The sequence below is a fragment of the Furipterus horrens genome, unplaced genomic scaffold (assembly GCF_987537825.1).
Source record: "Furipterus horrens unplaced genomic scaffold, mFurHor1.1.pri manual_scaffold_11, whole genome shotgun sequence".
NCBI lineage: Eukaryota > Metazoa > Chordata > Mammalia > Chiroptera > Furipteridae > Furipterus > Furipterus horrens.
The window spans coordinates 43,918,139-43,934,892 of NW_028327181.1; the positions used below are offsets into that span (position 1 = coordinate 43,918,139).

Genomic DNA, 16,754 nt, shown 5'->3' on the forward strand with positions numbered 1-16,754 from the left:
AGAAGACACACAGCTGGCTAATAGACACATGAAATGATGTTCAATGACACTATCAGAGAAATGAAAATTAAAACCACAGTGAGATATCATCTCACACCTGTCAGAATGGCCATCATCAATAAATCAACAAACAATAAGTGTTGGCAAGGATGTGGAGAAAAGGGAACTCTAGTGCACTGTTGGTGGTAACACAGATTGGTGCAGCCACTGTCGAGAACAGTATGAAGTTACCTCAAAATATTAAAAATGGAACTGCTTTATGACCCAGCAATTCCATTTATGGGAATATATCCAAAGAAATCCAAAACACTGATTTGGAAGAATATATGCACCCCTACGTGTACAGCAGCATTATTTACAATTGCCAAGAAACAGAAGCAGCCCAAGTGTCCAACAGTAGGTGAGTGGATAAAACAACTACAGCACATTTACACAATGGAAAACTTATTTGGTCACAAAAAAGAAGGAAACCTTACCCTTTGCAACAGCGCAGATGGACCTGGAGAGAAGTATGCTAAGTGAAATAAGCCAGTCAGAGAAAGATGAGTACCATGTGATTTCACCCATATGTGAAATCTAATAAGCAACATGAACTAACAAGCAAAATAGAGACAGACTCATAGATAGCAGGCTGACAGCTGTCTGGGGTGGGGGGCTGGGGGCTGGTTTGGGGTGGTGGTGGAGGGATTGAGCTAACAAGAAAAATACTCATGGGCATGAACAACATGTCCATGGTAGCTGAGGGTGGGGGGGGGGGACGTGAAGAAGGGTGAAGGAGGAGAAAATTTGGTGATTGACAGAGATTGGATTCGGGGTGGTGAACACACACTACAGTGTACATGATGATGTGTTGTAGAATTGTGCACCTGAAACCTGTATAATTTTGTTAACCAGTGTCACCCCAATACATTCAATGAAAAGGAAAAAAAGAACACTTTGTGGTTTTAAAGACAACTGTGAAATAGAATTGTTTCATCTGCTGGTGAAAAACAAAGAGGGGCCCCTAAATGGTGTCACACATCTGGTCCAGGAAAATACCTTCAAGGTTAATGAAAAAAACTGCAAATAAGCTTTCCCAACCATTGTGAGTCTTCTTTAAAGAATATTGCTGAAGAGGAATAGTTCTAGAACAGCAATATTCAACCAGTATGTCACAAGAGTTTTCAAACATGTAGTGCCTGACTATGTAGTCAGGGGCACTGACCTCTTTTCCCTTAGATTGTCAAATAAAAAAATGACAACAGCCAACACAACAATAGCCATCTGGTGTGAATGAATCAGAATTATACCTTTTCTTTTTTTTTTTTTTGGTCAAATCAGCAAAAAAGTTTTTTTTGACTTGCCGCAGAATTTTAGCTATTAGTTTATGTGCGCCATGACGTGGAAAAGGTTGAAAATTGCAATTGCTGTTCTAGAACACTAGAGACAGGGAGATGCCCAGAGCCATTCCGAATATATCAGACATCTATAGAAAAAAGTACCGTATGTAAAAGCCTTCAAATGAACTGAGACACGGAGCGGGCAGCCACTGCCCACTGTGCCGGCCAAGGGTCCAAAGGCCCTTGTCCATCCCCCTCCACTGGCTTGGGGGTCATCTACTGAGAATTAGGAGTATAAAGATTTTCACATTTAAAAAGACATGTTCCACTTTTGCCCTCTTTAAATTTCGGGGTACTACGCGTCCCCCCCCAAGACTAGCCTGAAAGAGAAAAATATGCTACCAAGTGTCAGCGCGGCGGTGGAACGATCGGCGCTCTCGTGCTCTGCTGACGGGCTTGGACACCATACGACCGCTCTGGAAAACGGGCCCTATCTGCCAAAGCCGAATATTCGCACCCTAGGGATCTGCAATCCTGCTCCTAGAAACAGATCCAAGAGAAGCGAGTAACACACGTTCATCAAAAACATGTTCACAGAAGCTCTATTTATAACAGCCCCAAACTAGAACACCACAAAGGTGCCTCAACAGGAGAGGGGGTAACTTAAATAGCAGTAGAGTATATAACAGAAAGTACACACAATTTTTAAAAACTATGAATATACCAATAAGTGGATGGATCTCAAATACATTATCCTAAGCAAAAGAAACCAGAGACACAAAAGAGTTTGGACTGCCTGATTCCATTTATATGAAGTTAATAACTGGCGAAAGTAAATGACGGTGACAGAAGTCAAAACAGTGGTTACCTCTAGGGGAGCTCCTGAGTAGGAAGGGAGCTTCGGGTGCTCGTAAGTTCCACACCTTGCCTGGGGGGTGGTTACACAGACAGAAGCACGTGTAAGAATTCAAGGAGCTGCACAGCTGAGATGGAGATCAGTGCACCTCACGTTCTCCGTGTAAGTGCGCTACGCCTCAGTGCTAAACAAAAAGAAAATGGGGCAGGGGAGGGCATTGTAATTTGGGCCTTGGTTCCCTCCCTGCAAAGTCTAATCTACTTTTTCCATTCCCCCCATTGTTATTTTAAATGTTTTATGGCGGTAAAATACACGTGGCATAAAACTTACCCTCTTAACTACAAGGGCACAGCCAGCGCCACTGCCTGTCGGGGCGCCATTTGCAGAGCAGGCCTGTGACCCTGTTAAACTCCACTGCCGTTTACTCTTCTGAGCTTCTGTCCCCAGGCCTGGAAACTGACTGTCCCTGCAGCCACAGGCAGAAGATGACACTGGAACAACCTGCAGCCTATTGTTACAACGCCCCAACAGCCCAGGGGCCACACAACTGCACCCCACCCTTTTAATACAATTATAACCCAGTGACAGCTCACAGCACCCGCCTCATGCTGGAGCCCATCTCCGCACCTAACCTTTCCCTCCCTTGGGAAAGTAAGGTAAAACCTTTGCTCTCTGCACGTCCTCCTCTCTGCGAATTCCTTCACAGCCCGCGTCACCAGCCACCCTAATGTTACCCGTTTTAACTGTAGCTCAGTGGCATTCGGTACACACAGCGTTGTATGGTCATCACCGCCACCCGTGTCCAGAACTTTCTCACCATCCCAAACAACGACGACTCCCCAGAGCCTACTTTCCAAGAGGGAACATGACAAAACTCTTAGTCAAGTAACTCTGGTCAAAATCTTCAACAAATTATTAATTTAAAAAACAAATAGCTGACATTAAAAAGATGATTTGCACGCCTTCCAGTTACTAGATGTGAATGTAACCGGAGTTTCTGGCCAACTTTGTGACCCCTAGTTTAACAACAGGATTGAATATGGCCCTTGGGTTGATGCAGACGTCACTCAATTGCCCTTCCAGGGAGACGGGAACTATTTTTCTATTTTCCATTTCAGAGTAACAAGGTTGCTGCAACCAAGGTCTCCACCTTCTCAAAACACCCACCAGGTCACCAGTGCAACGTTTTATATGACAACAGTTATGATGTCGGCAACTTTTCCTCAATAGCAAGAAAACACTATTATTCACTCTGCCTAGAAGCATGACCAAGTACCTCCATAGATCCCCGGAGGAAAATCTTCTCTGATTTCAGGCTTTGAAAATTCCCCAGACAATACCCCAAGTAAAAAAAGGATAATCACTGCAATTACGGGAATTCTTAATGCAATAATGCAAATGACATGCACTTGGTTCTGCTTTCCTCTGTCTGATTCTCTGACATTACTAAAATCAGGAAGTCTGACACAAAAAGTGTGAACTATCAATTACAGCACAAGGTCCTGTCACTGAGCAAAGGGGGGCCCATTCAGGTGGCACCTTGGTGTAAGCCCCAACAATTACTGTTGAGAAAAACAGGCCTTTATTTACAATATTCCAACATTGTAGGGGCTGGGAGCACTGCTGCTCAGAGCCCTGTTTTCCCATGAGACCCAGCACTTCCCTTGCTCCCCGAAAGGCTATAAACAAAAAACAAGTCCAATAGCTCCCCATCCCATATCTGTCAGCTCCCTCTTTCAGGATCTGGGGTACGTTGTCTTCAGCCTCCATATAATAGACCAGAAAAGCATGTGCCATGTTATGCTGGATCTTGGTGAAGACCAGGAAAGGAACAAGTCCTAAGACAGTGTCCTTTCCTCATGTCCTGAGTTCCAAGAGTCCAGATAGCGTCCGGGTCTGCAAGGCGGAGTCCTCGGTGGCTTTGGCGTCAGCTGGAGCGGGCACGGCCAAAGCAGCAGCGGGCCTACTTTCTGACCTGCCCAGTCCACGTGGCCGGGTCCTGACTGCAAACCACAGGGCTGCTGCTTCTCTACAGACAGCAAGGCTGAGTCCCCTTCTGGCTCATGGCTCCGTCCTCATGGCTCCTCCTCCTCTTCTCTTCTGCACGCGCTCCGGCCACACGGCCCTCTCCCACGGCAGACCAGCTCTCCTACAAGGCTGCCTTGCTGCTACATCATGGCTCTCTTCCTGCATACCAGACCTCGCTGATTCCTGTCTCCACCCTTCTCTCCTTTTATCCTCATGGCTCTCGCTAATTTTAAGTGCTGACCTCAAGCACCATACGAATCGTTATGAAAAGTATCTTAAGCCTGTCAATTGCCCTTTTGCCCTGGGCTGCAACACAGCTATTATCTAGTTACCAACTTGCCACAGATATTATGCAAAGTACCTTAAAAGTTGCATCATCTCCTTTCCCCATCCGCAAAACCATGCACTATGGGGACTTTTGGGAAAGCCCCTCTCTGTTACAGTCCAGGGAGCAGAGGCTGAGTCTATAAACCAGAGACGGAACCCAACAGGTGAGAGGACAGCTAAGCCAGAGGTCAAGTTACCTCTGCACTTCCACCCCACCCATGGGGTACCAGAGGGCAGAGATGGCCTCCATCTCCTCCTCCATAGAGGAGGCGAGGTGACAGGCAGAGGTGACAGAGCACCAGAGGACAGGAGTCTGAAAGCAGTAGGAAGACTCTCTGCTTTTATAAATAGAGCTGATCCGGTCCTCTCTAGGCAGAAAGAGAATTCAGACATGGTTCCGACCAATCGAGTACCACCTCCTTACCTCGCAGCGTGGGGAGCAGGGCAGCTCCCCCTTCCATGAGGAACTCCATTTGAGAAAGATTTATTGCTCAGAAGCTTTTTCAGGAAGCAAGGCATAAAGGCAAAACCCAGCTCTCGCTGTCCTGGTAAGCAACCAGCTGAAGCTGCTCTTTCTCTATCACTACTTTTTCGGACTCTACATCAGACAGAAAACTACTAGTCTCGGTGACTAATTCATGTTCCTTCTCCACTCATGGCTGCAGGTCCGGCTTTGTTTCCCGGCCACTGAACACAGCTCCAGCACTACCTGAGGTTTCTGGTTTGTTATAGAAGATCCCTGGGGAGGTATGTGCTTCGCTGTTGCTTCGATATGTTTAGTATTTTCACGAACTGTTTCACTGATACTTAAGCTGCCCAGCACCTGCATGTGAAAGCTTACAACAGGAGAAAGTTTAAACAGCTCCTTCTGCCGCTCCTTCCTCAACCCTGCCATTCCCTGTCGTGACCTTAGGCCTGGAGAGCCCAAGATTCAGAAACGAGAGCAGAAAGTCTCTAACATGAAGACCTGATTTTTCCCTGACATTTTTCCTGTGGAACAAGTTTCCAAAATGCTCACTTGTCAACAGCAGAAGCCGCCAACATTTCATGGTCCTCAAGGAACACTCCTGAGCTTCCAGAACTTCTACTAGTCTTCTACTGGGGAAATGTATATATTCACTTGAAATTTAAATTAAAGATGTCTCCTGAGTGTGCTACTGGTCAAAGATAATAAAAACAAAATTCATAGAAATGATGGGGTTGCAGCATAATGAATGAATTTCTGTGTAGGACACTGTCCACGTGTACTTTCATCTGAGAGCGCAGGAGCTCGCAAAGCAGCAGCCAGGCCTCCCCAGGGACGTGAGAGGCCGGGCAGGCGGTTTCTGCCTGAGCTTTCGCAGGCAGAAGGGGCAGAGCAGGGGCCCTCGAGCTGCCTCGCCTGCCAGGGAGTGCCTGCTCTGCTGAGCCCGAGGGACAGAGTTGTCAACAAACACAAACGCCTTCAGGGGGCTCACATTCTAGCCCCGGGGAGAAGGACACCCCCAAGCGTGTGTGTGCCAGCAGTAAGAGCAGAAAGGCAGGTGGAGGAGCGCGTCTGGAGGCCAAGGGGCACTTTACAGAGGCAGTCAGGGAGGACATCTGCCAAGGGGACATTTGAGGTGTAAAGAGAAATGGCAGACGTTTGAGCAGCAAGCAGCAAGCAGCTGCAGGAGGAGCCTGCGCCTCAGAGGGACAGCTCCACTGAGTCGGAACTCGGGCAGCCAGGGCAGAGGGGCGGGCACCCGCTCCAGAGGGAGTGGGGGGGTGTCTCAGGGCATGACTGACCCTCCAAGGGCGCTGCTCCTCGTGCGGAGTGAATGGAGAACCCCTCGTCAAGGCAGTGACGAGATCTGTGTCTAAAGGACCACTCTGGCTTCTGCTGAGAATGGAATGTGGGTGCAAACAAAAGCAGCTAGACCGTCTGGGAAGCCTGAGCAAGGGAGGCAGCGGCATGGCCCAGGGGGTCCCAGGGGCGGCGGTGGGAGCCGGCTGGAGCTGACATTTGTTTTTAAGGTAGAAGTGATGGCATTTCGCTGAGGGGCTATGGGATGTGGGAAAGTAGCGTTCAGGGTGACGCCGTGGCTCTGGCCGGGGCGCCGGAAGATGGAGCTGCTCTAGACTCAGATGGGAAGACTCCGGAGGGGTGGGTCTGGGGAGCAGTGGGACCTGCATGGGAGGGAATCAAGGTTCAGTGTGGACATGTTACATTTGGGGTGTCCGAGAAGGGTCCCAGTTAGAGACGCAAACATGGACGCAACGAACATATGGTATTATGGGAATGGACGCTGTCACCCACTGTTCTCAGCAGGGACAGTGCTGTCCCTCAGTGAGTGTGTTGGCCATTTGTGGGGACATTATTAGTTGTCGCCATGATTGGAGGTGCTACTGATACTTAATACATGAGAGGACAAGGAACCTAGATACCCTACGGTGAATGTGACATTCCTGCATAGAGAATCGTCCCGCATCCCACACCATTTTCCCCTGTCCCGCAGACAGTCACAGAGGTGGGGCACTTCATTTCTGCCTGAGCCTAGAGCGTCCCTTCACTGCACACACAAAACAGTGGACTTCGCGCACAGCTTTAAGATACACCGAACTTCTAAGAGCAACAAGGGAAGACTGCAGTTTGGTTCCGAACTTGACCAAGGGTGTCCAACAACCCACCTCTCCCTCGCGTTCTTCACGGCGCTTGACTCACAGACAAAACAGCCCTGAACCGGTCTGATCCTCTGCTGTCAGCCCACAGTGTCCTAAGGAGCGTCCCAGGCCCCCCGGCTCAGGCACGCTGAGGCACGTGCACACGGAAACACAGACCACGTAATTGTAAACTAGTTTCCTTTCACAACTGGGATGTTATATTAATTCTTCGGAAGTGTGTGTGTAGTAGGTTCTGCTACCTCTGATTTCACCTCAGGGCGGTAAACAAGCTGTTGGATGCGACACAGTGGCCCAGCCACAGTTAGAAGCCCGGGGCAGGCGGAAGAGTTTGCAGCGGAGACTCCAAGATGCTGCCCACAAGTGAGGAGGCAACAGAGAAAGAAGACATCCCAGCCATCAGCAGTGCTGGCTCTGCTGGCTGTCACATGAGACAAGGACAGAGCACTGACCGCCGGGTTGCAGGGTCATTAGTGACCCGGACCCCCATCTAGTGGGCTCCTGGGCAGAACACTCTGACGGGAGAGCCCACGTAATCCAGGGCAGGGGATCTGAACTGCTGTGAAACACTGCAGATTTCCTTTCTGGACTGCAGGTGCCCCAGCTACGCTCCCTTTGCTCTGCTCCTGCAGGTCAGAACAGGCCGGCCCCCCCGGGGCCCTCCTTCGAGGCTGTTCCTGCCCTGAGAGGCAGTCCTCCCGAGCAGGGCACTGGACGCCCGGCTTCCTGGCCTGGGCGTTTCAGCCGATACCTTGCTGAGTTGGGACTCAAAAGCCAGCGAGGTCGAAGACTTAGAACTCTTCATGCCAGAAGAGGCTGCGGGAAGGGGCCGCACGCGGTCCGTCCCATGGCTCCCCACCTTGGTGACTGGATTCCAAGGCTTGGCTGCGCTCCTCATGTCTGTCAAGTGGGGCTGCCTTTCTGTTGAAGAAATGAAGAGAAAAGCATGTGTGTCCAACAACCTGAACCTGCTAAGTAACATCACAGAGCTTTACCCATGTGCCACGTTCACCATTGTTACCGCAGAGAACCAGTGCACATAACTGGGCTGCACAGTTCCCTTCCTAAGATGACGCCTTTGCACAAGGCTAACCTTTACAGCTTCACAGCAGCTGCTACCAAACTCTAAAGGCATATGTGCACTATTATTGATGCTCTGACATTACTTTTCAGCATATGATGGCTTCTTCTTGGTCAGGAACACCTAATACACTATTACTAGATATTCACACACTCTCTATATTTCCCATGTGACACAGGTCAGCTTGAGTTGAGACACCCTATGCCCAGAAGCCTTTCAGCTTTAGAGCTAACAATGGCACGACCTACCTACTTTTTAAATAGACAAATGAATTACTTGAATATTAGGTTTCAGAGAAGCACAGCTTTTTTCTTCTTTTGGGCAAAAATGAAAAACATTTAAAAATTATTAGCACATATTTTAATTGGACAGACTGACATTATAGGAGAGACTTACTGTTCACAGTAGCAGCATGCAGTTAACGACCTCTGGGGGAAACCCGCGTACACAGAGACATGGAAGGCAGACTGGTCCTGCAACCATAGTCAGTGCTGCCACTCCTGGGCGAGGTGTGGCTGCCATCTCTTCTCCTCTCTGAGCCTGTTTCCTCCATCAGTAGCATTCTAGGCCTCATCTGCCTCCATTCCCAACCCTGCCTGCTGACAGAAAATTCCAGTGGCCACACTCACAGGACCAGGGGGTCTAATTACCTGCCCCTGAGGAGTGATGGCTGCTGTTAGGCAGCCCTGGGCCCTTCCCCCATCGATGATATATCCCGGCAGCCCTCTACAAGAACGACAGACCGTCTCCCCAGCCTCGCTCAGGCTGTGGCCTCCTCCTGCTCTTGTCTGCTTTTCCTGGCCAGAGGAGACCATTTCAGCAGATGGAGTCTCTCAGCCAGGGACACCCAGTTCCTATTCCTACATTTTTTTCACATCAAAGCAATTCCGTGTATTTCCTGACACTTGGTTGAAGAAAGGGCCTCCGTCGGTCCGAACAGAAAGGCAGGGTGCACTGGAGAGAAGCACAGTAGAGACGGCACCTGGGATGGTTGTGAGATAGGATGGCTAACAGTGTAAGAGTCAGATGTAGAATCATTCACGACACACAAGCTTGCATTGCAAACCTAGTCAGTTTCTCCACCAGCATTATTTTTTAGTGAAAAGTCACTGCAATTAAAAAATAGTTCCAAAGATACCCTGGAAAAACAGCTCTGTGTTTGCCCAAGCAAACTAAAAATTTATAGTTGGTTCATTCTTTTATAACAAATTCTGAAGCCAGTTTTATATTTCACAACATAAAACATTAGTGCTTGATTTCACAGGTGTCCATTTTTAATGAAAAAAATTTGCATTTGGATCCAAATGATTCTGAAGTTTTTGAGTTCCATTGGCTCTAAAAGGTGTCCTTGTGCTTCCAGATCCATGTCCATATCATGGCTTCCTTCTCATTGATTTTCCTTCCACCCTATGTCTTTTCCTGGAATTAAGATTCTTTTTTTTTAATAGAAGTTTATTTTATTTTTAAAATATATTTTATTGATTATGCTATTACAGTTGTCGCAATTTTCTTCTTTTCCCCTTTGGCCCCCTCTTCTCAGTACCTCCCTTCCCTCCATCAATCCCCACCCTCCTTAGTTCATGTCCATGGGTCATGCATATACGTTCTTTGGTTTCTCCATTTACTTTACTATTCTTAATGTCCCCCTATTTTATTCCTATCAGTTATGCTTCTTAATCCCTGCACCATTTCCCCCCTTCTTCCCCTTCCCCTTCTCCACTGATAACCCTCCATGTGATCCCCATAACCTATGATTCTGTTCCTGTTTTAGTTGTTTGCTTAGTTTGTTTAGATTCATTTGTTGAGAGCTGTAGGTTTGTTGTCATTTTACTGTTTGTAGTTTTGATCTTCTTCTTTTTCTTAAGTATGTCCCTTTATCATTTCATATGATAAGGGCTTGGTGATGATGAACTCCTTTAGTTTTACCTTGTCTGGAAAGCACTTTATCTGCCCTTCCATTCTAAATGATAGCTTTGCTGTGTAAGGTAACCTTGGTTGTAGGTCTTTGCTTTTTATCACTTTGAATACTTCTTGCCAGTCCCTTCTTGCCTGCAGAGTTTTGGTTTGTTTGTTTGTTTTTTATTTTTTGAGAAATCAGCTGATAGTCTTATGGGAACTCCTTTGTAGATAACTCTCTACTTTTCTCTTGCTGTTTTTAACATTCTTTATCTTTAACCTTTGGCATTTTAATTATGATGTGTCTTGGTGTGGTCCTCTTTGGGTCTAGCTTGTTTAGATTCTCTATGCTTCCCTGACTTGTATATTTCCTTCACCAAGTAAGGGAAGTTTTCCTTCATTATTTTTTCAAGTATCTTTTTAATTTCTTGCTCTTCCTCTTCTTCTAACACCCCGATGATTGGATGTTGGTATGTCTAAAGTTGTCCCAGAGGTTCCTAAGCCTCTCATTTTTTTCAATTCTTGTTTCTTTATTCTGTATTGGTTAACTTTATCTCTTCCTTATGTTCCAGAACATTAATTTGAACACCGGCTTCCTTCCCTTCACTATTGGTTTCGTGTGGATTTTTCTTCATTTCACTTAGTATAGCCTTCAGTTCTTCCCTTACATGTTTTTTGTACTCAATCATTTCCCTGAGCATCATTATCACCAGTGTTTTGAACTCTGTATCTGTTAGGTCAACTATCTCCTTGTCACTTAGTTCTCCCTCTGGAGCCTAGATCTGCTCCTCTTTAGGGCCATACTTCTCTGTCTCTTCATCTTGACCACCTCCTGTGTTTGCCTCTGTGCTTAGGTAGAGCTGTAGCACCTGTTACATTGTAAGGGGCAGAGCCTTAGGTATTCGTTAGTGAGGGGCAACTTGTTTCACCACCTTGTGGTGCTATATGTGTGGGAGGGTTCAACGAGGCATCAATGCCGCTTGCTCAGCACTCACCCCTTTTCCAGTCACTTCACCTGTTTCCTTTATGTGACTGGTGCCCCTCTAGCTGTTGCCCTGGTGATGGTTCCCAGAGAGGGTGGGTCTTTGAATATTCTAGGACTGTGGGGGCCCTCTAAATGGACCCTCTTGAGAGACCAGCAGTTTCTTCTGCCACTCCAACCCCCATTGGTTATCACAGCGAGAAACAATGAGGCTTTATTTTCTTGGCACTGAATCTGTCAGCTGCAGAGTCTGGTCTGGGGCTGGGATCACTCCCCAGGTGTCCCTCCTGGCTTTTATAATGTGTGACTGCTTGTTCTGCTGGCTGACCGCAGCTGCCTTCATCACCACCACACCACATCCTCTCTGACCCGGCTCTCTGTCTGCACCCTTCCTACCCATCTGGATGAGTATTACCTCTTTATATCTTTGTTTGTTGGACTTCCATGCAGTTCGATTTTCTGGTAGTTCTGGTTGTTTTTTGTTTTGAGGTAGATGTAATCCTTCCTACTGTTTTGCAAGGAGGTGAAACATGCCTACCTATGCCTCCACCTTGGCTGGAAGTCCCTGTGATTACAATTCTTATTCAGGTCTTCATCCATCATGCCACTCCATACTGGTAGATTTGTGTCTGTTCCTTTATATGTTGAGACTATCCATTACACATTTGCAAAAATATTCTTTCTTGGACACTGCTTCTATCACATTATCCTGTTGGTCAAAAACTTCAGTCTTGTTGGGACCCATATTTTAGTCATTCATTCATTTATCTGTCCATTCAACAAATACATATTGTTTACTATGTACTAGGCACTCTTCTAGGCACTGAAAATACAATCACAAACAAAACAGACAAGAGAAAACTACTGCTCTCGTGAAGCTTATATTTACTCACTAGAATCTAGAGAACCCTTCACTGTCTACCACCTATGCCAAATCAGACCCTGCCAACCCTTCCCTTTTTTGTTCTTCCCATGTCTCCCAATTCCTTCCTCACCAAGCAGCAATCTGTTTACTCTCCAACACATTCTCTGAGCCACGAAAACTCTGCTTCTTACCTCATTCCTGCTCGCCAACGCTTTTCTCACTCTCCCATAAGAACATGTCTCTTTGCTGGTCCTCACACTTGGTTTATCATCTCTCTTCTCATTCTCCAAATTTTGACTCAAATAGTATAAAGAATATTTTCCTCTTTGACAAACACCTTCACCAGGTCTTCCCTGTACTGTTCTCATGTACACTTGATGGCAAATCTCTTTAATATTTAAGAGTTGTTTCATGGGGCTATGCCTGCTGCCTCAGGCTAAATAGATGAATACAAAAATTCCAAGCTCTAAGCGAGTCAGTGAGGTGCAGCAGAAATAGTCTAGGACCAGCATCTGGGCAATCTGGTTTCTCTTCTGGCTCTGTTACCAACTACCTAGCATATAATCTGGGGCGCCTTGAGCGCATCACTTAACTGCCTCAGATTCCAGTATCCTCCCTCACTGAAGAGAGGTTTCACCAAAAACATGGGTGGTCTATTCAACTTCCCTGCCATTCTTAAATTCTATTGCTTTTCATTCTGCAATCACTCTTTTTATAGCCCAATTTTTAAAATAGAATTTATTGGGGTGACATTGGTTAATAAAATGATACAGGTTTCAAGTGCACAATTCTACAACATGTCATCTATACATTGTATTGTGTGTTCACCACCCCAGGTCAAGTCTCCTTCCATCACCATTTACCCCCCTTTACCCTCTTCTACCTCCCCCAGCCTCTCTTTCCCTCTGGTCATCACCGTGCTGTTGTCTGTGACCAGGAGGTTTTTTTGCTTAATCCCCTCACTTTTTTCAACCAGATCCCTGCAACTACCCTCCTCTCTGACAGCTCTCAGTCTGTTCTCTGTATCTATGAGTCTGTTTCTATTTTATTAGTTTATTTTGTTCATTAGATTTCACATATGAGTGAAATCATATGATACTTGTCTTATTCTGACTGGCTTATTTCACTTCGCATAATGTTTTAAAGGTCCATCCAAGTTGCTGCAAATGGTAAGAGTTCCTTCTTTTTTATGACCAAGTAGTATTCCATTGTGTAAATGTACCACAGCTTCTTTATCCACTCATCTACTGATGGGCACTGGGTCTGCTTCCAGATCTTGACTATTGTAAATAATGCTTCAATGAACGTAGGGGTACATAGTCTTTTGGATCAGTGTTTTGGGTTTCTTCGGATATATTCGCAGAAATGGAATCGCTGAGTCATAGGACAGTTCCATTTTTAATTTTCTGAGTTAACTCCACTCTGTTCTCCACAGTGGCTGCACCAGCCTGCATTCCCACCAGCAGTGCACTAGGGTTCCCTTTTCTCTGCATCCTCGCCAGCACTTGTTGTTTGTTGATTTATTGATGGTAGCCATTCTGACACATATGAGATGGTATCTCATTGTGGTTTTAATTTGTATTTGTCTGATGATTAGTGAGTTTTACCCCACTCGTCTTGGGAAGGCTTCTGCACATCCTGGAAGAGAATGCAGCCACCGAACTGGTTTTGCAGCTTTCAGAGAGGCTCAGCACCCTTGCCCTTCTTCTTGGCCATCCCTCAGAAGAAGTGACCCCCTGCATAGCCATATCATCCCAGTGGAAACAAGTCCAGAAAGAGGTAGGTGTAGGAATGGGTGGCTTTGCATAAGTTCTAGGACCATGTTGGCTCTTTAAGAGCTGAAAATCTGGCAGTTTGTTTCACTGCCCCAACCCCCACTGGTTTTTACAGCCAGAGGCAACTGGGGTCTATCTTCCCAGTGCTGGAAACCTTGGGCTGTGTGGTCTGTCCTTGGGCTGGGATCACTACTCCTAGGGTATCCCTCCCATCTGTTCCACTGCCTCTGTCTCCACAACTCTGTCTCTCCTATCTGAATGAATGTGTCTTCTTTAAATCTTTGGGTGTCGGACTTCCATACAGCTCAATTTTCTGACGGTTCTGGGTGTTATTAGCTTTGTGATCTGATTGTAATTCTTTCTATGGTTGTGTGAGGAGGTGAAGCATGTCTGCCTATGCCTCCATCTTGACTGCAAGTAAATTTATTCCTCAGTAATTTTTTTGGAAGCAATTTTGAATGGGATTTTCTTAGTTTCCCTTTCTGATAGTTCACTATTGGTGTATAAAAATGCAACTGGATATTTTGTATCCAGCTACTTTACGGAATTCATTTATCAGTTCTAGCAGTTTTCTGGTGTAATCCTTAGGGTTCTGTATATACAGTATCATGTCATCTGCAAATAATGACAGTTTTACTTCTTCCTTTCCAATTTGGATGCCTTTTACTGTACTTCTTCTTGTCTGATTTCTGTGGCTCTAATTTCTGGAACTATGTTGAATGGTGTTAGTGGATACCCCTATCATGTACTCAATCCAAAGGGAAATACGTGTAGTTTTTGCCCATTGAGTATGATATTGGCAGTGGGTTTGTAATATATGACCTTTATTACATTGAGGTATGTTCTCTCTATTCCCTCTTTGTTAAGCGTTTTATTATAAATCAGTGCTTAATTTTATCAAGTGTTTTTTTCTGCATCTATTGATATGATCATGTGGTTTTTATCCTTCATTTTGTTTATGTGATGTAATTGTATTTATTGACTTGCATATCTTGAACCAACCTTGTGTCCTCAGAATAAGTCCCACTTGATCATGGTGTATGATCTTGTTAACGTTTTGCTAGATCTGGTTTGCTAACATTTTGTCGAGGATTTTAGTATCTATGTTGATCATGGATATTGACCTATAATTTATTACTTTGTAGGCTTTTTTTCTGGTTTTGGAATTAGGACAATGCTGGCCTTATAAAATGAGCTCAGGAGTCTTTTCTCCTCGAGTATTTTGGAATAGTTTGAGAAAGTAGGTGTTAGTTCTTTTATGAATGTTTGGTAAAATTCACCTGTGAAGCCATCTGGTCCACACTTTTGGTTTCCTGAGTTTTTTAAAATTACTGCTTCAATTTTATTAGTTGTAATTTGTCTATTCAGTTTTTCTGATTCTTTCAGGTTATTTTTTGAAAGATTGTGTGTTTCTAGAAATTTATCCATTTCTTCTAGATTGTCCAATTTGTTGGCATATAGTTGTTCATAACATTTTCTTACAACCCTTTGTATTTCTTTGGTGTTAGTTGTTACTTTTCCTCTTTTATTTCTGATTTTATTTATTTGGGTCCTCCCTCTTTTTTTCTTGATGAGTCTGGTTAAAAGTTTGTCAATCTTATTTATCTTTTCAAAGAACCAGTTCTTGGTTTCATTGATCTCCTGTATTGTTTTTTACACTCTATTTCATTTATTTCTGTTCTGATACTTATTATTTCCTTTATTCTACTCACTTTGGGTTTTGTTTGTTGTTCTTTTTCTAGTTCCTTTAGGTATAAAGCTAGATGTTTAGTTAACATTTTTTGTTTCTTGAAGTTGGCCTGTAATGCTATGAATTCCCCTCTTGGGGTTGCTCTCCCTGTGTCCCACAGATTTTGGATTGTTGCGTTCTCATTTTCATCTCTTTCAAGGTATCTTTTGATTTCTTCTTTGATCTTATTGTTAACCCATTTGTGTTCAGTAACATGTTATTTAGCCTCCAAGTGTTTGTGTGTTTTTCAGTTTTCATCTTGGGATTTATTTTTAGTTTTGTACCATTATGGTCAGAGAAGATCCTTGATATGATTCCAGCCTTCTTAAATTTATTGAGACTTGTTTTGTGGCCAAACATGTGGTCTATCCTATAAAATATTCCATGTGCACTTGAAAAGATTGAATATTCTGCTGCTTTGGGATAAAATGCTCTGAAGATATCAATTAAATTTATGTGTTTGAGTGTGTTATTTAAGGCTGCTGTTTTCTTGTTCTTTCCTGTCTGGAAGATCTATCCACTGATGTCAATGGGGTATTAGAGTCCCTATTATGGCTGTATTACTGTTGATCTCTCCCTTTATGTCTATCAAGAGTTGCTTTATATATTTAGGTGTTCCTATGTTGAGTGCATAAATGATTACAGGGTTATATCCTCTTGTTGGATTTTTCCCTTTATTATTAAGTGGCATCTTTCTTTGTCTCCTACTATAGCTTTTGTTTTAAAGTATGTTTGTCAGATGTAAGTATTGCTACCCCAGCTTTTTAAAAATTTCCACTTGCATAAAATATCTTTTTCCTTCCCTTTATTTTTAGTCTGCGTGTATTTTTCATTCTGAGGTGGGCCTCTTGTAGATAGTATATATATATGGGTCTTGTTTTGTTATCCATTCAGCTGCCCTAAGTCTTTTGGTTGGAGCATTTAAGCCATATACATTTAAATTGATTATTGATAGGTATGTATTTATTGCTATTTTATTCTATTAACTATGTTTCTCTAGGGTTTTTTTTTTTTTCTTTTCCTTCTTCTAAAAAAGACCCTTTAACATTTCTTGTAAGTTTAGCTCCATGGTAACAAACTCTTTTAGCTTTTTTTTTTTTTTTTTAATTGCCCAGGAAGCTCTGCATTCTCTTTCAATTTTAAATGATAGCCTTGCTTGGTAAAGTAGCCTTCATTGTAGGTCCTTGCTGTTCATCACTTTCAATATTTCATGCCAATCCCTTCTGGCCTAAAATGTTTCTGTTGAAAAATCACTG

The 16,754-nt window shown here is 44.5% G+C and overlaps 1 protein-coding gene across 4 annotated transcripts in view; it reads right to left on the reverse strand.

The window, feature by feature from the left end:
• Positions 1 to 16,754, reverse strand: part of SPECC1 (sperm antigen with calponin homology and coiled-coil domains 1) — a 255,686-nt gene that overhangs the window by 210,823 nt on the left and 28,109 nt on the right. For all 4 annotated transcript variants that reach the window (XM_090292309.1, XM_090292308.1, XM_090292306.1 and 1 more), the window contains exon 2: positions 7,922 to 8,091. In XM_090292309.1, coding sequence (XP_090148435.1) covers positions 7,922 to 8,068 — 147 coding nt within the window. In that variant the 5' untranslated portion in view covers positions 8,069 to 8,091. The remainder of the gene's footprint in view (positions 1 to 7,921; positions 8,092 to 16,754) is intronic.